This window comes from Gavialis gangeticus, unplaced genomic scaffold, assembly GCF_001723915.1.
Source record: "Gavialis gangeticus isolate Ggan-Ray unplaced genomic scaffold, GavGan_comp1, whole genome shotgun sequence".
Taxonomy (NCBI): domain Eukaryota; kingdom Metazoa; phylum Chordata; order Crocodylia; family Gavialidae; genus Gavialis; species Gavialis gangeticus.
The window spans coordinates 13,791,261-13,816,651 of NW_017729025.1; the positions used below are offsets into that span (position 1 = coordinate 13,791,261).

Sequence of the window (25,391 nt, forward strand, 5' to 3'; positions counted from 1 at the left end):
CCCCCCCCCCCAACATATTATACCAGCTCTTCAACAGATGCTTTGGCTTCCTACTCCATTCCAGCGAGAGTCCACCGCATTTATTTCAAGCTGGCTAAGAGACTGCCTCCTCCACTCTCACGAAGACAGAGATGAGAAGTGGGGCACTTAAGATGGCCATCCTTGGAATTTAATCACCAGGGCAAAGGGTGGAAGACCCTTGCCCCAGAAATTTAAATTTCCCAGCTGGCCTGATTGAAGGCATGGGGGCAAAGAGGTGAAGGTATTCTGCTACAAAGCCATGCATTTGAGCCTTGCTCTGAGCTCATGCCAAAGGCTCCCCCAGTCAACCAAGTTGCAAGGGGGTATCTGGTTATCCACCCTGGAAACCAAAAGCCAGCTGGACAAGATGCTGGTCACAATGCTCCCCTGCTTGCCGTTGGCCACAGACAAGCATACCACAACCATGCTTGCCAGCCGAGTCACCCAGACTGGAGATGTTATCTTGGAGTTGGTGTGACCCAGTGAGAACATATAGACATCGAGGGCATGGGATGGGTCTTTACAAGGATGGGGGTTAATTTATTTTAAGGCTCATCACCACATTTGGCCTGTGGTTTTTATGCAGTCAGCAGGTCCCTTGATGCATGCAAACAGAACACTTTGGCTGCTCAAAAAGATTTTCTTAGCTCCTGCTCTAAATAGTTTTTAAACGTTTCTAAATAGTTACTGCGCCGATGCAGATACAGTTTGAAGGAAGTCACCAGTGACACCACCTTCACTGTTTCACTGGTTAATGACTCACTCAAGCAGATGAGCACAGCAAGTGTTTGCTTTTTTTTGTTTTTACGGTAGTAACATTGAGGTAAGTGGGAGTGTACAAGCAAGGCCCCACCCCTACCTCACCGATACAAGGGAGCAGAAGCAGCAGGTTGTCAGTAAAGGCTCCTTTCCTTGCCAGAGCTAAAGCAACCTGGACCCATCAACCTTTTGGGTGCACAGTAAAGCTAATGGATCTAAGCAGAGGTCAGCTCAGGCATTTGGGGTGAATGTCTTAAAACCCAGGGGTGGCCAACTGTTGGCACGCACAGCCACTATGTGTGACAAGCAGGGACAACAGCAGGAGGGGAAGGGGAAAAGAAGGGTGCAGGGGATCCGAATGGCACTTAAGGAAGGGATGGGGGATAACCTCGTGGGACCATTGACTTAATCCGTAAGAGATGGGAGGCAATGCGACTAGCAGACAGAAATACAGGAGACCGTTTTATACCCTCCTTATCTGTAAAATGTGGCTAATATTCGTCTCTCTGGAAAGTGATTTGAAATCTACAGGTGAGAGATATTGTAAAACAGCTCCAAATGATGGCTATAATGCATTGAGGCATCCAACTTGCCGTGGCTTGGTTGCAGGGAGAAGAAGAACAAGCGCTACTGCTACTTTCATTGCTAGGACAGATTTTTATTCTATTTTAGAAATATTTATCAGAGACCTAGCTGGTCCCAAATGAGTGCCCTTCACTGTGAAGCTCTTACAAGGTTTAACCATGCCCAGGCCTGTTTGCTTGGCTCAAGAACTTTCCCCTACACTCCTACACCAGCAAACTCAAAAGAAATACACATTTTGTCAAAATACACTTTTCAACACCAAGCCTACAATGGAAGAGAGTACTCTGCACTCCACTTCCCAAGAAAAAATACATACCCCCATTTGTTCAGCAATTGGTTCCTGAAACAGTAACGGCTGCTTTGCACAATAGGATTCCAGCATACTGGCACAACTGGCTAAAGCTCACATAATCCCTGGTCACCCTAGGCCAAGCTCCCAGATGTTAGCTCAGACCTAACCATTGTACTTGAGGTTCTGATGACTTTCTGGATAAATCAATACAGAATCTGTGACAAAAATGCGAAATTTTGGACTATTTTTATTAATACTCCAAGTGATTCAAGTGACTCTCAGTCATCACTGTGATGCCACCTAGTCCTCCCTGAGTCCTGGGAGGGGAGATGCAGAACCCTTTACAGAAACCAATTTCTGGGTTCCAGCTGCTAACAAAGCAGGAAGTCATGAAGCTCCTAAAATAATCCCAGTATCTGCCTAACCACAGGGGCACCAGAACTCACCCAATCATTCAAGTGCCAAATACTATTTTCCAAAATTAACCTTTCCACCTATCATCCCCTTTCTCCTACTCATTTTGTAATGTTTTCTGGCAAGTGACATAGCCTGTACTGAATAAATACATTCTTCTTCAACTTTAGTTTTGAATTCAATACCTGTCGGTGTGATTTACTTAATTCTAACGAACATGAATTCACAGTGCCAAAATCCAGAGGCATAACTTTACCACTGTGCTACTTCTCCTGCTATCATAATCGAGCTGTTCCCAACTAAAATAAAATAGACAGCAAGGGGTGGAGACTAGGCAAAGAATTACTGCTTTACCAAAATACAGATGTGGCATCAAGATCCCCTATATTGCTGCTTTCATCTGCAACACCCCAAGCTAAATGTGCTTTTGAAGCCAGTCATTAAAAAAAATAAAGGTTCATTAGAGCTGCATCCAAAACAACACAGCTGTACTGCATCTTCCTGAACACAGAACAATATATGGGGAGGCAATGCCCTCTCTCTGACTCCTGTGTGACACACACCCACCAAAATCAAACCAGGTCAGAATTTTTTTGGTCAACACTTTTTTTAAAAGTAAACTAGGCCCTTGGTAGGGTTGGAAGGGACCTGAGCAGATCATCAAGTCCAACCCCCTGCCATGGCAGGAAAGGATGGGGGGTCAAATGACCCCAGCCAAGTGTTCATCCAGCCTCCTTTTGAAGACCCCCAGGGTAGAAGCCAGCATCACTTCCCTTGGAAGTTGGTTCCAGATCCTAGCCACCCTGACTGTGAAGTAGTGCCTCCTGATGTCTAGCCTGAATCTACTCTCAGTCAACTTATGGCCATTATTCCTTGTTACTCCCAGTAGCGCTTGGGGGAACAAGGACTCTCCCATTGCCTGCTGGTTCCCCTTGGCCAATTTATAGACGGCCACCAGATCCCCTCTCAGCCTTCTCTTGTGGAGGCTAAACAGGTTTGGGTCCCGTAGCCTCTCCTCATAAGGCCTGCCTTGCTGCCCCTGATCATGCGAGTGGCCCTCCTCTGGACCCTCTCCATGCTGTCCACGTCCCTTTTTAAGTGCAGCGCCCAGAACTGGACCCAGTACTCCAACTGCGGCCTGACCAGTGTCGTATAGAGGGGGAGGATCACCTCCTTGGACCTGCTCGTGATGCACCTGTGGACGCATGACAAGCCGCAGTTGGCCTTCCTGACTGCGTCCCCACACTGCCGGCCCATGTTCGTATTGGAATCAATGACGACTCCAAGATCTCTTTCTGCCTCTGCACTGATGAGAAGGGAGTTCCCCAGCCTGTAGGTTTGCTGCTGGTTCTTCCTCCCCAGGTGCAACACCTTGCACTTGTCAGTATTGAATTTCATCCTAGTCTCATCCACCCACCTCCACAACCTGTCCAGAGCTAGTTGCAGCCTGTCCCTCCCTTCTAGCCTGCCTACCTCTCCCCACACCTTAGTGTCATCTGCAACTTTGAACAAGGTGCTTTTCATCCCCTTGTCCAAGCTGCTGATGAAGTTGTTAAACAATGCAGGCCTGAGGACCGAGCCCTGGGAGACCTCACTGCCCACCTCCCTCCAAGTCGAAAGACTCATCCACCACCACTCTCTGGGTGCAGCCCTCCAGCCAATTTGCAACCCATCTGACTGCGTAAGCATCGACACTACAGTTGCCTAATTTTTTAAGAGGGGGGCTTTGTCTCATTTAAAGAAGGGTAAAAATTTACAGGCAGTTTACCTACACAGGCCCTGCTTTCACAGTTTGAACCTGAGAAGAATATGCTTTGGCTTAAAGAGTGTACTTTTGCCTGAATACGTAAAAGTCCCCTGTACACAGCAGCTGGATCACAAGGTAATTATTTTGTTTAAAATGATGAGCATGACTGTTTGCAGCACAAACCACTACACCTTTACCCAAGCCACCAAGGTAACATTCCCTATTTTAAGGAAATGTTCCTCTTCTGAACAGAAGAGTTGTAAATTTGGCATTAAGGGCATTTATACATATGCTCCAGGAGGCGGGGCACACTAATTAAAGTGGCTACAAGAACCGCTCTAATTAAAACGCCCAGAGCGTCATGTGTACCAGTGTCCCCGCACAGAAAAATGGCAGTAGAGGCGCTTTAACTAAAGCTGAAATGATCCATCAGACTTGATTAATCGTTCCAGAAGACTTGATTAATTGAGTCTGCTCTGACACATGTCGAAGCAGCCTCAATGTAGGTAATTACAGTGCACTGGAGCAGCCTCAACGTACGTACGCCCTGTGAGTTTCTATGTCTAAGGGTCAATTCAACCGTCTCCTATCAAGCATATGTTAAAAGCTGTCACTGCAAACTGAGTGGGTTATCAGAGTCAACCCTTTCTATGTAAGTTCACCAGTCTTACAGGACTCTGGGGATAAAACTCTGCTTTTAGTCACATTTTGCAATTCCACTGCCTTCAGTTCATGTTCTTGGTGACACCCACATCACCTCGGCAGATTCTGATTAGTTTTCAAATGTGTATCCAACCACCACTTTGTAAATGACTCAGTGGTGTCCTAGAAAAGGAATCAAGGAAAAACTAGTAGGTAGGAAATTAATAGATACATCTCCCCGACACAAACAGCAAAATCCTTTTCCCTTGAACACATCTGCTTTCTCGCACCTTTTCTCTGCCTCTTGCCTATTGAGGGCTCAGTGCTACAGTGAGCAATAAAGACCCCAAGAGACATCAAGGGAGCTTCCACAGAGGGCTGGGGGGTAGGAGGGAGGTCTGCTTGTTGCAAGTTTACTGCAGAAGCAGCTTCTTTGACCATAAACCCTTCAAGGCAGCAGTTGTCTTTTCCTTGTGAGTGTGTGTCTGAAGAGCACACAGCAGTAAGGGCCTCTCATCACTAAGGTACATCAAACTTAAAAATAAATTATTTTAGAAAAATGGCATTTTACACAAGCACTTTTTAGAGTGGGACTGACACAAACTCCACACCATAAAAAACACCATTTGATTAAATGATGAAGGCATTCTGAACAAAAGATCTTTCTACCACCAGTTACATAGTGAAATGGCAAGTCACCGAAGTGCTACCGAGTGAAACTGAACGTTGCTCTTTCCATTCTGACTTGCCATTTCTGATGTGCCAGGCCAGCAATGCTGAACTGCTGGCAATCACCCCCCGGTAGGCAGAAACACCTGTCCAATCAGGAAAGAAGTCTGTCCCAGAGGACTCACTGGTCCTGGTGCTCTCACTTCCCCAGCTGTTAAGGATGCAGTGCTCAGATAGAGAGGGGCACATAAAGGGGCAGATTACAGGTATTAAATAAACCAGGGATCACGCCTTGTCCTCAGTAAGGTAAGCACACTCCTCCTATGGGAACTGAGTTGTAAAGAGAAGGGGTCATAGCCTGACTGATGCTAATCTGTCTCCTTGTATTTATGACCGGATCCTTTTGAAGACCCTCATTTAAAGCACTAACTCTTGGCTCCTACGAGTCTTTTATCTAGAACAAAGACTTGACCAACCTTCCAATCACATTTATTTGCATCTTGTAAGTGATGGATCCTTCTTTCGAAGACACTTAAACAATTCCATTAAAATCCAAATTAAATGAAGAGGAGGGAGAGAAAAATGAGAGTACAAACATTGCTGTGCACAGAGCTTTACAAGGCCTTCAACATGAGATGAAGCAGCCTGTAATTGGTATAAAAAGCCAAAGAAACCAGTGTCACTATCATGGATGAGTGGAGTGATGCAGTCAAAGCAGTGGAAAGGGATGATTTTAGGAGTAGCATTTTGAACAATTTGGAGAAGAACAAAATAGGAAACAAGGTGGCCAAGGAGGAGATGATGGCATTAATTCAGGTGAATGATGAAGGCACAGGCAGTACTCCAGGGGTTGGGATGGAAGATAGATGTATAACACGGAGGAAGAAGGAGAGGACCTGGATACTGAGAAAGAGGTGAAGACCTTACCTTGGATGAAAGCATGAGTTGTCTAGAACACTGACAGGTCAACTTTTTCCCATATTAGAAATAAAAATAAAAACCCTTGGCATCTCAATCCTGACCGAATCCTTGTGTGTACAGCAACTGTTCTCTGCTTGCCTGCCAGCACAGAGAAGCCACAAAGCAGGCTTCCAAGGGATTCCTGGCACAGGGGTGTCCTCAGCTGGCACTGGGCAGAAGGATGAGAGTAAGCCAACCTCTAGGGAATTCACTATCATTCCACATAGAAGGCAATGTCCCCTAGCCGACAGCATGGAGAAGTGCAAGGTACTCACTGGGAACATCCTGAGTTGGCCACATCCATTCAGGGAATAAGAAAGTGTCTAGCTAATGCTTTGCTAAAAGAGTTTTTATAGAGACTGTGGTTAACCATCTTAGAAACAATGTGAGTGGAGTTAGCTGGGCTGGCCTGGAAGTCTCTTGGGCTTCAAATAACTAGTCTCCCTTAAATGTAGGGCAAACTGAAGGAGTCTTTCCCCAAATCCTAGTTACTAATGAGACCAACTCCAAAAGCTTTTTATTTTTATCAATCATCTAGACAAGAAGTCGTGAGCAGAACTACTGGAGGTGGGTAGAGCGCCACCCTTGACAAGTTGAGAGCATCAGAGACAGGATGGATGCAAGTTTAAAGCTGTCCATTCAGAAGTGTTTCTTGCTCCCGATGTTTATCATTTTTTCCACTTACATTTAAATATTTTGCTTTTTTCAGACACCAAGGGGCATGGGCAGTCCCGTGACTTGCATTCATAAAACACAAAGATACTATGAACTGATTTAAATAAAAAATAAAGCAAGTCACTGATTTCAATAATGACTACAACACCCAACAGAAATCCTTCATTTAAACAATCAATTTTAATCTTGTTCTGCTTTGTCCTTTTTACTTGTTTTCACAAAGCAAAGGTGTCCTTATTCTTTGGTAATCATTACATACAACAGTTTGTAAGTAAATAAGGCCTTTATGCTAAATGTGGTACTACTTTTTACCAGACAGAATTGTATATTAGCTACACTATTGTATGAATAAAAATGCAAATATCAGGCTAATTTTTTTTGTTAGAAAAAATATGAATTACATTTCTTACTTGGTAGATTTTTTTTTTTAAACATACAAGGCAAGTCAGACCACATTTAGGTGGAAACTCAGTTAAGATGCCTCTTAGTTGTATGAAATGACTTTAAATGTGCTAGATAAGGAAGAAACAAAGTTAATGAAACACATCTTGTATTTACAACTCATCTGTTAAACAAAGGAAGCTGTACCTGTAGTGAGAAACATGAACAGGTGCTGGTTATCATGTCCTTGAAATTTTTTGAAATAACAGAACTTATCCTTACACCTTGTTTTTATTCACAGACTAGAAGAAGAAACAAGCTTTCCAATTTGTTTTTTTTCCATATCTCAGTTGATTTACCAACTTTGAATAAATGAGTTTATGAAAATAGCTACCTGAATTAACTGAAAAGAAGAAAAAAGTCCTCACCACACCTGCAGAAAAGGCCATTGATGTCTAAAGTTGGCCCAGCACTTCAAAAGCGCTAAGTCTAGGTGCTTCACCAGTGAATTCCACCGGTACAGTGGTTTGACTTCCTTTAAAATGTTAATAGCAAACAAATAACAAAAACAAATGTGGTTGAATATTTCTTATTTAAATTTTAATTATTTTAATAGATCAGTGAATCCAGAACTTTATAAAGTTTGGCATAATTTCCAATTTAAATATACCAAATTTGTAAAGTATTTCTATCGACAAAAATATTGATTTCTTACATTCATTTTTATCCACCCAAATGATAGAAGTGGCAAGGAAAAACAGAATAAAAAGATGGACCAAACCATTTTACCATTGCAACTGGTACAACTCCTAGTCTCCAACAAAATAGCTAACGACCCAACAGGACTAAAGAAGTAACAATTCTGGTTGCGATACCCTTCTAACAGAGGCAAGCTGAAGGTCTGACTATACCTACAACAGGTGAGCTTCTCATTAATTCAAACCCACCATGCTTTCTACCAAGGTCTTTGAATTTCTTGTTTTGTTTTTGAAATTATATGCTCTTTTTCCAATCCCAGATAAAAAAAAAAAACATAAGCAGCATTTGTGTTTCAATGCTGAAATAAGGACTATTTTTAAAAGGAACTGAACATAAAACATGATTTCATCATAATTAGTGATACAAATAGTCCAGAAACAGGACCTCTTTGTCTGAGTGCCTGTCACATGCCCATCTAATCACAAACACTTATTTAATGACAAAAGACCATTTCTACTGCTCTTAGAACTGAAGAGCTAATATAGGTACTGCAGGGAATATTCAAGTAGACTATTCTTCCTTGAGTATTTTCAGTTGAGCAGCCACTTAATTTCTGACTGCCAATGCTGCCACTTGTATTGCGTGAGGAAGTAAAAGGGAGCAAGAACACAACTTGATTCTTATATTGTAGGCTGAATCTTCAGCATCAGCAGAAAAAACATCATTTCATGTATAAACTGAGCAAATGGGAGAGACCAAAATTGCATCATAACGTTTTCAAAAGGAAACATTTTCCATAGCACAAAGCAAATTTTAAAAGTACCAAAACACCACAGATTACAGGAACAAAGTATTAATTTAATCTGAGTGATCTATCATCAGAATTTGTCATTAGACTCCTAGCCAAGTTATCCAATGGGTAGTAAGAGAGGTAGTAAGCCGTATAAAACTGAATCATAGACTTATAGAAGGTGAGGGTTGGAAGGGACCTCAGGAGGTCACATCTAGTCCAACCCCTGCTCAAAGAAGGACCAGCCCCAACCAGATCATCCCAGCCAAGGCTTTGTGTAATCAGGTCTTTGTGGACACAGGACTCCAGATGTGGCCTCACCAGTGCTGAATAGAGGGGAAGAATCACTTCCCTAGTCCTGCTGGCAACACTCGTACTAATGCAGCCCAGTATGCCATTAGCCTTCTTGGCAACAAGGGCACATTGTTGGCTCATATTCAGCTTCTGGTCCACTGTCACCCCCAGGTGCTTTTTTGCAGAATTCCTGCTTAGCCAGTCCCCAGTCTGTACTAGTGCATGAGATCGTTCTGTCCCAAGACCAGGATTTTGCACTCGTCCTCACTGAACTTCATGAGATTTCTTTTTCGTCTAATCTTCCAATTTGTCTAAGTCTCTCTGAACCCAGGAAGGCAGCAAGGTAGGGAACAGACTACCTGAATCCAAGATGCATAAGCCTTCATGAGCAAGACCTTACAGAGTCTTTTCACTGGCCTCCAATACCTGAACTGAACACCACTCTATGTTTTCTAAAGCTTCCTGGCATCAGAAGGTGGAAGGATCCTACACTCAATGAAGGACAGAAGATGCTCTGCTCACTAGGGGATTTTTGGTTTGCTTATCGTTGAAGGCTTCATTAAGGAAAAGGCAGAAGACGGAGAGGCCGGACAACAAACTCCTCTGTCAGCTGTGCTTAGAGCAGGAGTTGGACCAGATGACTTTTTGAGGTCCTTTTCATTCTTATTCTTCTGTTATCCTATTTACTTACAGAGTGGACGAGTTAAAGGAAATAGCACTGCAAGAGCTTCTGAGCAGTGCTTTAACAACGTGGTTCCTCCATACAGGCATTCATGCCTTGTACTCTACATAAACCACCAATAAGAAAGGACTGCGATGATGGTTTTTAACCTGTGATATCATTAAATCTTGGCCCACTGCCTCAGTGGCTACGTCAGAAAGGGGCACATTATTCTCCTCGACACGTGCCAGAGACATCCACTGACAGCAACTGAAATTCTGGATGGAAACCTGAACAGCTGGTGTTACCAACCTCAGTGGGGTCAGGTTTTCACCCTGAGTGCATAAATCAAGAGAAAGGCAGTTTCTGGGGGGGGACCCCCACTTAACTCAGGTTATTTCCATTCTTGCTTGTCAAAAGGAAACACACAAGTATTTCAAGAGCAAGGATGCAGACCATGATGTCGAATGCATGCCCAGGAGTAATGGTCTTTTTTGTCAAGAACTTAGGACATTCAGAAAGAGCTCTACATGTGGCATCCTGAGCATTTCTACCTGGCGACTAATTACTGCTTACAACCCATTAGCCTGCCCTCCCCTACAGACTGTCTAACGGGCCTAACCCTTGCAGAACTGGGTTACAAAAAAACCCCATGAAACTAATTGCTTTTCATTACTCAGTTGGCTTCTGCAACTGTAAACTCAATGTTCAGTCCAGACCAACTTTAAACCTGTAATAATAAAGATAATTTGAGGCAATGGTATTTTACCTCTGTTTCTTACAGTCCGAACTCTCCATGACAGGATGTATTTGCACAACAGAGGTCAGATGTACGGGTGAAGGTGCTTAGAGAGGGCCCACTATGAAGACCCAGAGCAGACGTCCTTGAACCTTTTAACAATGAAACCTCATAACCTGCATTCGGAAACGACAATGCCAAGCAGAAAAAACCCACAGCATGGACGGGTGAGACAGTCGGGTGCCTCCTAGCTGCTACAGCAACAAATGCATTAAACTACCATGACAAGAGGTGAATGTTCTCAACCCAGTTACAGCAAAAGACCATGGAAAACAAGGATTTATGATAAAACTGTTGAGAGAGACTTAACTTGAGGCATATAAGTGGGCTCCAATAAACCATTCGTAGAGAGGATGAAAACTACCACAAGCCCCAAACCTGGTATTATGTTGGTTGAGCAGACCCATGCATGAAGCTCCACGGCAGTCAGTGGGGCTCTGTGTGGACACAAAGGTTTGCACACATGGATCGGATATCAGGAAAGCAGCTGTCAGAGCCCAATCCTGCAGGTACGGTTAAACTACACTTAACGGTAAAGGTTTGCAGGTCCAACCCATAAGAAAGGACTATTTTATGTGGAACTTTTCACAGCTCAATACAGACAACTGAACGAAGGTCTCGGAGGCAAAGAATTGCCACAAGCAAACATAGACTATTTATTGGAGTTATAAGCTTTCAAAGAAATACGCCTGGCTGATTAAAAAAAAATAAATCAATGGTTTAACACAAACCATTAGAGCAACTTAATGAGCAGAAGTAACCAAAAATATCACATACACATTGAACTGCATAAAGAAAAATACTTCAGCATTAACAGGCCTCCAAGACACAAGTTACAAAAACTATATTTCAAGTCACTAAAAACTGGGGAGGGGATACCCTCTTTCCACCTCTGTAAACAGCAAGGGTATATTAATTATGGACCTATTACTTGATTCATAAATTTTAAACAATTCTTTAGAAAGTCGGTACGTTGATCACGGAAACCATAAGAAGTGGTGTCGAGTTCCAGTGGCAAAAACTCGGCAGGAAACAGATTTAGCAATTTAAATGTTTTATAAGTTTTTGTAATTGCAGAAACTTTTCATAATCTGACATTTGTTAAAACCACTTATTAGAAATTATGCAGCACAGTAGCTGTGGAAATATGAGCTCGCTTCACAATTATAAAGTCAGCCTATGTAGCCCTTTCCTATTGTATGAAGTGGCATAAACCCCACGGCGGCCTATCAGCTAACTGGCAGGCAGGGGGCTGCTCTATTCAAAGTGAGAGATACAAGCTGCAGGGCAAAAACCTGGCAGCTCCCATCTGACCTCACAATCCCCTACTGGTGACAGCTCCAAGCTCCATAGCAAATTAGGCCTTCTCATATTACAATTGGAGAAGACAGATTCCATTAGCAGTATCTGAAATTGAGTGGAGAGCTGCACTGTTATCAGACTTGACTCATAAGCACTGCTATTAATCAGAGCTATGATAGCATTTATATATTTCAAGCTATCTGCTGCCGCTGTGATATTCTGCTACAAAGGGTTGATGGGACTTAGGAAAGGGAACAATAGAGCTTTCTGGGAAAAGCAGAGTAAATCAAGAAAGTCTATGACTTCCGCACATTCTGAAGGGATTGCGGTTTACATAAATTTTCTCCCAATTGGAGATTGAGCTCTTCCTCATCTTACACATGGGATTTAGTTGTCACTCAATGGTAACAGCTGTGAAAAGGTGAAGCAGCCCACCGCTCAGAATATTGCCTCCGCTTTTAAAGCAATTAACCCATGAACAGGAGGATACCTGGTGATATCAAAGGGATTAAGCTAGGCAGTGCATTATTAACATTTCCTTGAACTAATTCTAACTCTGACTAGCTGTCAGAAAAGACTCTTCAGTCTTTTAAAAAAAAAAAAAAAAAGAGGAAGAGTTTTTGCCCTGCTTTTTTTTTTCTTCCAAATGAAGCACAGCTATTTGAGCCTAATGTGCCTACTTTATAACAAAATGCAAATGAACAGATCTGTTAGTGTCTTTAAACAGTCTAAACTCATTGCAATTTTAGTACACACGAGATGGGGCAGGAAAAACTGTGTGAGATCAATTAGCCAGGGGTCCTGGCAGATGTTCTTCTAAAAGGAAGTTACTACTTAGGTACTACCTTCCACTCGTCCAGTCCCACTAAAACTTAGCAGCTACTTGCTACTTATGCCTAGCTGCTTTTGAAATTGCAGAGGTCGCCACGTTGTGCTCCAATGACTATAATCTAAAATAATCTCTAATCTGGAAAATCCAAATATACCTCAACAAAGTGATTCCTTATTCTGTAAGGTCTCCCATTTGCTGAATAGGGCGATGGTCAGGGGTATAACAATGGAAAAGAATAAGCTCCCTGCTTTGAGTGAAGTACTCCCCACTTGCTTCTGATTAATAAAACAAATTTTTGTGTTATAGCCTCAGAACGTTTGAAAACTGCCCCGGATCCCTACATTACCTGTAATGAAAACTCTGATAAGTCAATTTGTCTGAAAATGAACATAATCAAAATGTAAATGTGTAAAATGCTCCAAAACATACTTTCATCAGCTCAGCGTACTGTAGGGGCAATGCATTAAATTAACCTCTCTCTCGTTACACTGCATGCAGATGCTTAATTTCTATGCTTTTGGTTTAACTTTGACATGCAACAAAGGCGTGCTTTTCTCTGATGCTCAAGTACTCTTTCAACTCCATCAAAAAGTTGGACTGTTCAGTGGCGACTACTGCAGGAGCAGATTGATATCTGAAGCACATGGGGTGCTTTTCCCTCCTGCACATGGCTGAGGGCTTTTCTGTTCTGCTTCTGTTTTATTTGAAGGACATACCCTAATTAAAAAAAAAAAGTTAAATATAACAACTGTGTTCATCCTTCTGCTTTTCTCCCTCCATTAACAATAACAGCACCCCGGAAGGTACAAAAAGATCTTCCTGACTTTCCAGAGCACGCGAGACAAGATTTGTTCTCCAACTAAGCATCATGCATTGACACAATAAACCTTAGGTTTTTTAATGCATTAAGATTCCACCTATACAGTGTTACGTTTTGGGTGGAGGAAAGGCTTTGTCTTTTCATTTATGATCACTGTTTATCACATTGTATGCTGGTTTGGAAAAACGGCATGCAATTTTAACACATGACACAGGTTGAAGCAGTAGTTGGAATGGGGGAAAAAAGGGAACCTCAGCTGTTCATTTTTTTTCTGCGAATTAACACAGATTCTTTTCTTCTCAATACTATACAAGAACTTCAAATGGTACAACCCACACTGAGAACAAAGCTGCCAAACTTGCAAGAGGCTCTCATGAAACAATGCCTTGTACTGCGCCGCCTCTGCAGGTAAGGTTATTTCACCAAAGGCTACTTCCAGAAACAACTCGGGAGAGGTCACTGAAATGCACAATTTCAAAAATGCATACTTCCAGCAATGTACGAGACAAGACTAAACTTCTCTCCAGATCAGAGAATGTCAAGAATGCATATTTTATGCAAAAGAAATTATACTTTGGCAATCATATAAGAACTTAAAAGTGGTATGTCTTGTAAATTTGCTAGTCTTTCCCTGACTTCCAGTGAAAACTAACAAATATTCGTTTAAAGGCTAAATCAGAGCCATGCTTTCTCTACATGGGGACTATAAATTCATTTTTTCCGAGTTACAAAACAAAAACGACTGATTTGCATCTACTCTCAGCACTTGGACTTCTTTATCAATGCCATTTTAGGTTTGCTAAAAGCAGTTGCTTGAGCAATTTAAAGATGAAAAACTCTTACTTTGTAACTGTGATGCTATTGTAACTGGACTGCTGAAATCAGGGCTTTTAAAATTAGACGTGGTTTCAACTGCACTTTGTTTTAAGAAACGAAATCCGTGTTAGGAAAGAAAGAGGAGCGTCTTTACCTCTATTCCAGCAGTAACCACAGTGAGCAGTAAATCAGCAAAATACATTGTTTTGACCTGCAAATGAATAGACTTGCAAGATCTCTCTTAAACAAATGCCTGGCAAAGAAATAAACCTGTTAAAAGAATATATATTTACAGTACACACATGCTGGGGGAAAGAAATGCTACCCTGTAATGGCGTGCAGCAAACGTGCCCTGCTGGTGGTTTTACGCTCACAGAAGAAAGGTTTTAGAGGTTAAGTTCAGGTCACACAACAAATGAAATTGTAACAACCCAACTGACATTGTATAATGTCTTCTTCCACTCAATCAATAGGGCACTGTTAGTCCTATTACCATAGAGATGGCTTGCTCCTTTCTGAAGGGTGTCTATTGTTTGACAAGAGAGATTTGCCACTTGAACCGAGTTGTTCCCAAAGGATGCATACTTCATCAATTATTTGTATTCTTAACATCTATATATTTTCATATTAACATCTACAGCATACGTACAGCAGCACAGAGCAGTTGGCTATTTTTGTCTCGATGCTGAAGGCCTTGTAAAGGTCACTTAAATGATAATTAGTGCACAAAAAAAATATAAGCATTTTATGCTCTTTTTTTTAAATTGCTCAGGGATGTCTATAATTATTGTTTAAAAGAATGCAACAGCCCGTAATATCTTGAAATCTTTCACGTGGATAACATCAATACTAAGCATTTCAGAAGATGTTTGAAGTGTGTAGATCAGACACAGAAAGTAACATTTATTAAATGGCTGTCTGTAAACATTAAAACTAGATTTGACAAGAAAAAGACAAGACAGTATAATTTTGAACGATATTTGATACCCAAAGCCTTAAGATGCAGTTTATCAACTGGCATTATTCAGATCCCATGATCATTATATATATATAGTATTAAGAGTTCATAAAAGTGAGTTCATACACATACAAGATTCTACTGATTCAGACATTTCAAGTTTTTCTGTTGTTTTAAATATGATTCCAGGTCTATCAAATTTAAACATAAAATTCCCTGTTTTGCTAAAAGTACAAAACAAAAAAGGTAACACAAAACACAACAAAAAAACCATATGAACTAACACATCAGTTTTGTAGTCTTTAATAAACAGTTTTTGGATGTGAAAAAATGTTTACCTTCAGTTTATAACTTGAACAAACCAATTTATTATTTACTGAAATTTAACATTAGAATAGGCCCTTTGTGATAGTGGAAGGAGGAAGAAAATTTATAATAAAAATTAACCAGAAATATTTAGGACAGGAAAAAGTACCCCCTCTCTCTCTCTTTCAGTAATTAAACCAACTATTATTATTTATTGTGCCCTGCCATCGTGTGCTTGGTGCTGTACATAGTAAGTGGTAATTCCTACACTCAAAGCCCGTTAAAACTGTGGGACTTTTAATTGAAGACATTAGCACAACTATGTTTAGGATTAAACGAATAATGATTAATGCAATTTGTATTTATAAATTATTATACAAAAATGTCTAGGAAATAATATTAGGTATTGATACTGCAAAACACAAGTATTTCAGTGTATAGTAAAAATACTGTGTCTAAAAAGAAATTCGATGTTATGTTTTAAGTTATGTTCATTTTGTCAAAATATCTGTCTTTTTGGTCAGAGAGTTTGTATAAGGAGAGGGGACTGATGTAACGCAATGCTGTGAGTTCTCAGCTCCTACTGAAGACTGTGGGCGTCGAAGGTGCTTAGCTCCACAAGATCTGGCCCTCTTAATTTTCTCATTTATTTAATTTTATTTTGTCTGCGGAAGAGATTTCTCCACCGAGGTCAGAGCGCTACATTTGGTAAGAGAAACTGCTTTTGCCCACCTAACCTTGGTTGTTATAATGCCCTACGTTATGTGCTTGCGCTCAGAAAGCATACAAAAATTTCCTACATGCTTTCAGATTCTGATGATAATTTCAACACGGAAATATGCTCTATTTCTATGAGAGATGAAAATCAGAAACTGTTTGCATCGGCTGCCATAATCCTCTCAAATATGGGTCAGGCTAAGGTTAAGAGTAGAGGTCCTTCCACACCGAAGACAACTCGGGTTAACATAAAATATCCCAAATCCCAAGCAATTCCAATTGTTTCCTTTTTACAGGGTTAGAGGTCTAGACCAAGCGGATGGGATACGGTGGCTCGCCTGATTTCTCCAGTTGGGGGGGAAAAAACAGTAAAACCACCAAAATAAACGGAGCAGCCAATATCGATCCTTGCTGTTTGAGATTATCCTTCCGGGAACTATTCTCCGTGAGAACATCTCTCCACTCGCACTGAAACTAGAACATAGCACAGGCAGGAGGACAGACCAGGTACCTCCGCCCGACCGGCAGCTGCCCCTCTGCTTGAACACTAGCAATTCAATTAAGTTTACAGTTTACCGATAGGTGAAGCTCCTCTTGTTAATTTAAACAAACGGACCATCTGCATCTTTACATAACGACAAACTTCATTAGTTCTGGTTAGTTAAACTGATGAGTGATTTGTGATAATGAGACCGAACAACTTGTCACTCCTTTGTAAGATGAGAGGGCGGGGTGTTTTTCTTTTAAATGTAAAAAAAAAAAATCCTTTTGTGAAGGAAACAAGGTCAGACTTAGATTCAACTCCTGTTCGTTTAAACCAAATGAACTGATTACAGTTCACGGAAAATACAGGGGAGAAAACGAGAGCTAGAAGGCCGGGCAGGGGTGGGAGGGACTGGGGGAGACGACACACTCCTGGTTCATCTCACCGACTTCCTGAAAGGCCGTGAAAGTGAACCAACAAAACGAGGCCGATGATGAGCGTTACTTTACCTGAAAACTGTGTAAAAAAGCAACGAGGCTGCAGCTGCTCCCAGTAAGGCACAGAGGAGATTTACTCGGTACGCGATGGAGCCAAAAGGGAATAGACCAATTACCAGTTTGGCCAGCAGAGTGAACAAAGGGTAACCAGGAGGATGGGCAACCTATGGACAAATCAGGAAAACGGATCACAAAGTTTCCATGCAACTGAAATAAAAGGACGATGGCATCCTGAGACATGCCCCCCCCCTCCCCAATTACCCTGGCACTTGACATGAGGGTCTAGCCCCAAAATCTAGGGGGCTTTGCACAGCAGCTTTTCGGTACTACCTTTCTATGCCAACTGTAACTTAGCAAATATTTTCCATAGTCGCTTTGCCTACACACATCACCAATAATAATGAACCACCCAGAAAAAAGGTGACACATTTTATTATCGTTTCTTAAATTGCGTGTTGTTTGGGTTCACAGTATATTAGGGTCATTCAAAAGGCTGTTTTTAAAAAGCAGATTCTGAACTATTTTATTGGTTAGCAGTTGAAAGACCACACTGCTATCGGATTACCACCACGCTGACAGTCCTAAGGTCTTGCCTAAAGGGATCATGCACCATAATAAAGTTTATTAAATAATAAAACTTATTAAAATTGTTAACCCGATTTATTTTATTCTCCCCAGCTTATACAAAATTTGGGTTGATAATAAGCCAGCTACTGTATATACAGTAAAGCCTTTGCTTTATAATTTAGTTTAATTGGATTTAAAACTTGAAGTAAATTGTCGCGTGCTGTACTTATAAGTTAGTAAAAACTGTGGTTTGAAAATAAATTAATCTACTTTACTCCATGCTTAATTAAACTTCCTTAATTCCTAAAACTGTTAATGAGAGCATTGATTAAACAATAAAACTAATACTTACTCCAAGCTCATATGCGGCTGTGATCAGCTCCCCTGTGAAAAAATAATGTAAAACCAATAATTACTATTAGGAAATGACACTCCTCCAAAGTTTTCAAAATCCAAATGCTTGCATTGGGGTTTTGCATTAATTTGACTGGATAAAACTGTAAATCTGTAGAGATTTAACAGCATGAAATTTTCTAAGAATATTTTCTCCCTCTGATGTCGTTGAACAAAATATCTTTTGTATGTTTTCACAAGACTTTTATGGACAGATAAGTGAAGGTATAGGTAGGCTATGTTCAAGAATAGCCCAAAAAAATTCAAGTTAGAGGCATTACGTTAAAAAAAAGAACAAAAAGAAAGAAAGAAATTAAACTTGAAAAGCTTCATTCAATAACTTTCAAGCAAAACATCATAAAGCATGCGGATGGCTTACACTGCATTGTCTCTTAGCAACCTAGTTATTTCTTACGGAAAAAATACAGCTTTGTATTTTTAAATAGAGTCAAGATAATTACTGGTCGTTCACGTATGCCTTTGCCAACGCGTTTAGGAGAGCGTCTATTCTATGAGGTCATATAAATAATGCTGCAAAAAATTAAATTAAAAAGTGACCTATGTACCTGCTAGCGGACACAACTCAACTCCATTCCTTCACGGGTAACAGAGTTCAGATTTTACATTTTTTCTATATATTTTATGCATTAAAAAAAGAGGGAAAAAAACCTGATTTGAGATGATCTATGGCAGCACAATAGTGGTAATATTTAGCATTTTTATAGTGCTCCACTTCAAAGTGTTTCATAGTCCAATCGTGTGTGTTAAGCAGATGCAAGGCAGGCAAATTCATTTAAATACAAGGGCCACAACCCAAGAAGTCACAGAATTCAAAATGAAGGTTGACTTTCAAATAGCTAAACAGACGATCCAGGAGCTGAGCCACTTTGGATAATTTGCTACTTGCTATTCTGAGTGAGGGGATTTCCATCCCCTCTCTCAACCGGGGAAATTCAGTCTCTCTATTGGACTGACTGTTATTAGTCCTTATTATTATTACTATTCTACATTTTTCAGGGGCTAGCATCTGTGACATCTCCGTCCCACAATTACATGATACAGATGAAGCATGACCGGCGTCGTTGCTATATAAAAGGCTAACTGTATATTACAAGATGTCTCTTTATTCTGCAAGCGATTAATTTATTATGCACTCACCCAGAGATAAGACTTGTATAAGTCTTTAAAGAAAAAAAGAAACTTACAGTTACAGTAAACAATCAAGAAAAGAGATGCAAGTCAAGTTACAATTCCTGTTAGTCTCTGCTGTAAAACTGAGGATATCATCTAAAGCATTTGAGAAGCCCACGGGACAGCTCCTGCTAGCATTAAAGCCTCTAAGATGCTGGTTTTGTTGTGCTGCGAGTGTTTGCTATTTTTACGGCTCCTCTATTTTAGGAAAGTTTTAGCATATTTTAAGATTTACAGAAAGAATACAGGATTCCCAACTCGCTCAGCCTCAAGTCGAAGCGTTTGCTCCAAAGCAGCGCTGGCGTTTCAGAGGCTTTACAAAGCCCGGGAAGCAGGCAGGGCTTGATCCTACCACGGAAGCCAGTGGCTTGGAGACACGGAGTATTTTTTGCTGTTCAGTACGATGCACACCTAAGTTGTGACTCGCTAAGCCAGGCTTGCCATCTCCCAGTGTCTTGCACTAAAAATCAGGGGTGGAAGGAAGTGGGTTTAGGGACCTGGGGTAATATCCTGGGCCAACTGACTGAAGGATAATAGAAATTTTGATATCATCTTCAGCGGGATGATTGTTTCACCCCTCACACGTGAGCCCATGAGTTCAGATTCAGCAGCTTCATTGTTTTGAAAAATACTAGAGATCTCCATAGGAGGTAATCAGCCCTGGGTAGCTATTCAGTGGCAACACTCAGGCATTCTCAAACACACAGTGCAAAACCCAGGTCAAGCCATTTAGAGAAGACGGATCATAAGTCATCACACCCATTGTGCAAGACAGGCTGCACAGCAAGCCTCTATCGTACGATCCAAATGCTGCACCCATGTTGCCTATCCCCATCTTCTAAGATGTTCCCTCATTTTCCTTTGGAAACACCTTCAGAACCAGAGAACACCTGGAAAACACTGCCTTCGGGAAGGCAGCGTCGTGAACATCTGAATTAGCAATTACGGCGCAACGGTGCATGTGGCAAAAGGTCACGCTAATAAAGAAACCTCTGAATTCAGCTCCCTGACAGCTTAACAGAGCCATGATAACTGTATACCTGTCTGGTTGGTAAGGAAGCTGAATTCTTCCTTTTCAAACTTGCTACATTAACAGCAGGTAAAACCAGGCTCAAGCACTCCTGGCAGCTGACAGTTTGCTCTACTCTCCAGCCAAAGCCTAACCCTATCGCATCAAGCCAAGAACAGGGCACTGACTTTGGTGAACTTCATCTGAATCTGTCTAGGATATGTAGGTATGCATTGGTTTAAAATGCCTATTATTGACCAGAAAGATTATGCCCCATTATCCTGATGACTATTACCATGGTATTGATTCATACTCTGGACAAGACAACGTGTATTCAAGCGACCATGAAAAGCTGTGGGAAGAGTACTGCCAGCTTCTTTCTTAATGCTTTAAGTATCAAAACCTCTAAGCCATTTTATGGGCAAAGGGCCTGCAAATGTCCATTTGGAAACTGAAATTGTGTATGCAACAGCCAAGGAAGTGCTACTGCAAACATGATAAACTACTAAAGATGTGTGATCTGTAGGACTAGGAGCCAGGAACACCAGAGCTCTAATCCTGCCTCTGGTATCCATGCCTCCTGCAAAATTTAGTCAAGCCACTGCTGTTCCAAGTCTTCCTCAGTTTCCCCAGCCATCTGCAGAATGAGAAGGATATGGGTATTACTTAACGTTTATGAAATACTCTCCAAACCAACAACCTCTTACAACCCACGGGCCAATACACACTGGCTCCAACATGGGCTAGGTGGCTTCAGTGGCACGCCAGTGGTGGAGGGCTTTCCCCACATCTGTGCTGGGGCCAAACAGCTGGGAGGCAAAACACTCCAGCACCACAGGCTGGATCCGGCCCACGTGCCATATGCTGCTGATCCCTGGGCATTACTCGTCAACAGCATGTAACATGAATATGAAATTGGGGTGAACTCAAACTTGATTAAAATAAATAAGAGTGATGCGGCATTACTTGAAACTCATAATGCAAATAAGAGTCTGTTCACACAAGGTTCACACAGAGGGCCAAAAGGGACTTAACTTGATTTCTCAATGAAATTGTTTAGGGGGGAAAAGAAAACAAAAACCTGACAGTGGTTAAAAACTGACCTACCCCAAGCGAGCTACTGTGTAAAACATCAGAGAAATGCTTTTTTGAACTCAAGGGCATTTGATTAATTTTAAGGTGTTTTACCACATACAAATATTTTTGCATTCACTGTAAATTTTATTCTATTGAATGTAACAGTAATGGCAAAGCAATGTGAAAAAGTTGCAGCTAAAAATAGATGTCTCCCATGTACCCGGTATCCAGGTTGGAGCCATATTGGTCTGGAGGCAAAAGGAATCTGAACCGGTGATAGAGGTGAGATCTTTTATTAGACAAACAAGATTTTTGCAAAAAAAACCTTTAAATCTTTAATTGCAAGCTTTTGGGCACAAGCTAAAAATAGATGCACCTTTGTGGCAATTACATATTAGGGTTCCAATATACTTGAAGAACAATTTTATTTTTTTTAAAGGATTTTTGAAAATATTGGGACCTCTGCCTCAAAGTTACCTATGCGGTTAAACCTTGACCCAGCAGAAATTTAAGCACATAGGTTTCACAGATTTCAGAGACATTTGGGCTGGAAGGGACCTCGGAAGATCATTGAGTCCAGCCCCCTGGATCACATCCGCAGCCCTCACTGATTTCAGCAGAAGTGCTCTGTAGAGTGACGCTGTGTGCTTGACCGGTTGAAGGTTAAGTGCCTTAGGACCCAGGTGCTCATGGACAATCTCTACAAAGAAATTTGTCCATGGAAAGAAAATTTTTTGCCTCTTAAGCACAAAGGTTTATCACGATTGTAGCCCTTTGCCAGTTGCTTTGATGAGAAGCAAGATTTGTGAGGCCAGGCACCAACTTGTACAGGTGGGAGAGGTATTAGACAAGCTTCTGGGTTGGACGCACTGAAGCTCATCGCATTCAGCCATTGAGGAAATGACATGTTCCTGCCAGTTTTACTAGTGAGCCAAGCTATGGGAGTGCAGACTCTAGACCCATTTGTGCAAAATATTTTATGTAGAAGCTTGCGTGGAAGGTTAGGACGAGAAGGCTAGAAGTGATCCACTGTCTCAGTGAAGACCAGAAGCACAGCCTCGAAAAACATGGCTCATGCAGCCAGCAGGAGCCTCTGGACCAGACAGACAGATGAAAGGAGGGGATGATAACAGACACAGGTAGGCTGGGACCACCATACAACAGAGGGAACCCACTGCATCTCATACCGCGCTCCCACACCCATGGCAAGCGTTTCAGAATCTCCCAGAGACGCAAACCATAGTACAGGAAAAACCAGCACCTACCTACAACTTCATCTTATCCGTAACCTCACCTGGAGTCTAACATGCACAGGCTGTTGGGAACCTCTCTAGAAAGGGACCCAAAGACAACCTGTCAGAGTGAAATAAGTCATTCCCCACCCGTAACTTGACAAGGCATCCTTCTTGTTGAAGTCCTGTGATCTGGGGCACCCACCCTGCTAAACAGGGCAGTGCTTTGTGGTGTCACAGTGGCCCCCCACACTGCACAAGGGCATTAGGACTAGCACGGGGAGGGCCTGTACAAATATTCATCAAAAGACAGTTCCAGTCCCAAGAAGCCTACAATATAAAAACACAAACAAAAGGACAACGGGTGGATAAAATGAACGAGAAATACACGCTACCCACCCTGGAAGGGTGACCGGCAGACTTTGTTGCGTGCATCTTTTAAACAAAAATTATCCCAATACTTGTAATTACTGTACAAAGATTTTAAATAGATTTTAACCTATGACTTAATCAGAACGAATTACATCATCCTGTTACACTGCAAATGTCCAGAGCTGTTCCACAGAACTGACCACTCCATGCAACGATTCTGATTAAGTGCATATAGATACATCTCCCGTCCTGACTTATTTTAGGCGGTTGCACGCATCAACTGTAAACCTCGACCACCACTTGTTAACAAACAGCATGGTTTAGAGAAGGGGAGCAGACAAAAGACAGATGTTTACAATAAAAAGTTAAAACGCTTTTTAATGGAATCAAAAGTCATCATCAGGGATCCTGGTTCTCCGATTTAAAAAAATCCCCAATTTTCAGATTGTAAAAAAAGTCACCCCAAATCAGCATTTTTCCGTGATTAAAATGAAACACCGCACATACATATACAAAAGTGATTAAATTCTCTCTCTCGTGACTTTTTTAATCCAGAAACTAGGGATTGTTTTTAAGTGGAAAAAACCAGGATCCGTGGTCACGTCCTGCTCTAGCTGCTCTACGGAACGACAGCGTAAAACCCACATCTTGACCTTAAGTGCAAACTGGAAGTGCCCTGGGGCACAGATCTTTCTTTTATTCTGTAATATATTGTGTCTAACCATACAGGATCCCAACGTTGGCTGGCACTTCTAATGACAGGTGTATTACTTCTACACCCAAAAAGAATACATACAACCTGAAGCCATCCTGCTACTTGCAGCAAAGTACTTAATGTACTTGGGGACTAAAAGGTGCAGTTACAGCCCACCAAAAACACTTTTTGAGCTATGAAATTATCATCCATTTCCCATCATCCTTAAATGAAACAGCTATCATTTGAGATACCGTTCAATTCTGTGTTACTGTAACTACACATACACTGAGTTTGCGTTCCCTTCAATTCCTTTATACAATACCGCCAACATAAAGCATCTGTGTATTAAGCTGGAAATTCTGTACATTGATTTCTTTAAGCTATTGATAGTTGTGCAAAGACAACAACTGAAAACAGGGGGCATTTTTAAATATGCATATCTTGTTTTTTTAAATCTATAGTACCATGTCGCTTTCAATTTGACAATTCATTCCTCCATGTAAATCCCACCCACTAATAAATGGCAACATCCATTTAAGTAGGGACATGAAATAGCTTGGATTCGAAACTGGGAGCAGCCAAGAGGCTCAGACTGGAATAAATTGCTCAAAGCTCTTGGAGGAGGCTGGGAAAGAGAAAGCAGCTCAGGGCATAATATCAGTAGGAAACAAGGCCAATGCTCGATAACACAGCACCACTCAAATTGCAGCTAAACCCATGTCACACCAACACGAAGCTCAAGCCACCAGAGCAACCCCAGGACCTACAGGATGTCCCAAGAGCTCAAGGGAGGTGTTGCTTTCGGTTCCAGAGATGAGGCGTTTCTCCTTTTAGGGCAAATCAGCGTTCAGCAAGAACAGCATAATATTTTAGGACGCAGCAGATGAAGTCTGCCCAGCTCTGCTCACACAAACTCATGCTCTACACGTCCGAGTTAGTTTACGAGGTACAAATCCACCCCGCTTTCTGCCTGACTTCAGACTAGCGCAGACACAACCTCAATATCGTGCCGCCAGGACTGCAGCCAGACACCAGCCAAAAGCAGGCGAGAGGCCAGGCATGAGCGGCTGGAGACCAGGGCCAGCCTTGAAGCCGCCCAGCAAGGCTGCGTCTCATCCCCGCAGACAGGCGGGACGCAGACAAATCACTGTCCCCAAGGCAGACACAAGGAAGCTAGCAGGACTTGGGGCTCAGCTGTGAACAACGGACGGGCACAGGCTGAGCCTGGGGCAAAGCCAACCATGTCCCAGCCCCTCTCCCAGAGGGAAGCCCCACCTGGGGTGATCCCACCACAGCTCCAGGGCCCTACCCAGCTGTTCTCCCCCTGTGGAAGGGAAGCTGCACAGAAGAGACTGGCATGCTCTGCCCTCCTGCACAGGGCAAGGCCCGCAGCTCTGCCCGGGGGACAGAAGTAGCTCGGAGCATCGCCTAGCCCGGGAGAGCCAAGGAAGCGCTGTGGGCACCAGCGCCTGCCCTAGAGTAGTGGGGCAGGTGCATCTGCCCCACCGGCACCCCTGGAAGGGCAAGACAGGCAGGCAGCAGCACTGCAGAAGGGCACGACAGGGAGAGGACTTATCCCAGGAGAGTAAGGGGTCAGCCCAGGATGGGGGCTTAGCCTGAGATAAGAAGGGGTAGCCTGGGATAGAGGTTTAGCCTGAGATAACCCGGGGGGGGGGGGGGTTAGCCCAGGATAAGGGTTTGGCCCAGGATAGCATGAAAGGGGGGGGGGGGGG

The 25,391-nt window shown here is 42.2% G+C and overlaps 1 protein-coding gene across 1 annotated transcript in view; it reads right to left on the minus strand.

Annotated features, from left to right (window-relative positions):
• TMEM260 (transmembrane protein 260) overlaps window positions 1-25,391 on the minus strand; it is a gene marked incomplete at its 5' end in the record, with an annotated part of 61,250 nt that overhangs the window by 34,920 nt on the left and 939 nt on the right. Inside the window, 2 exons of the mRNA XM_019519888.1 lie at window positions 17,133-17,284; window positions 18,040-18,071. Of these exons, the coding sequence (XP_019375433.1) occupies window positions 17,133-17,284; window positions 18,040-18,071 (184 nt within the window). The remainder of the gene's footprint in view (window positions 1-17,132; window positions 17,285-18,039; window positions 18,072-25,391) is intronic.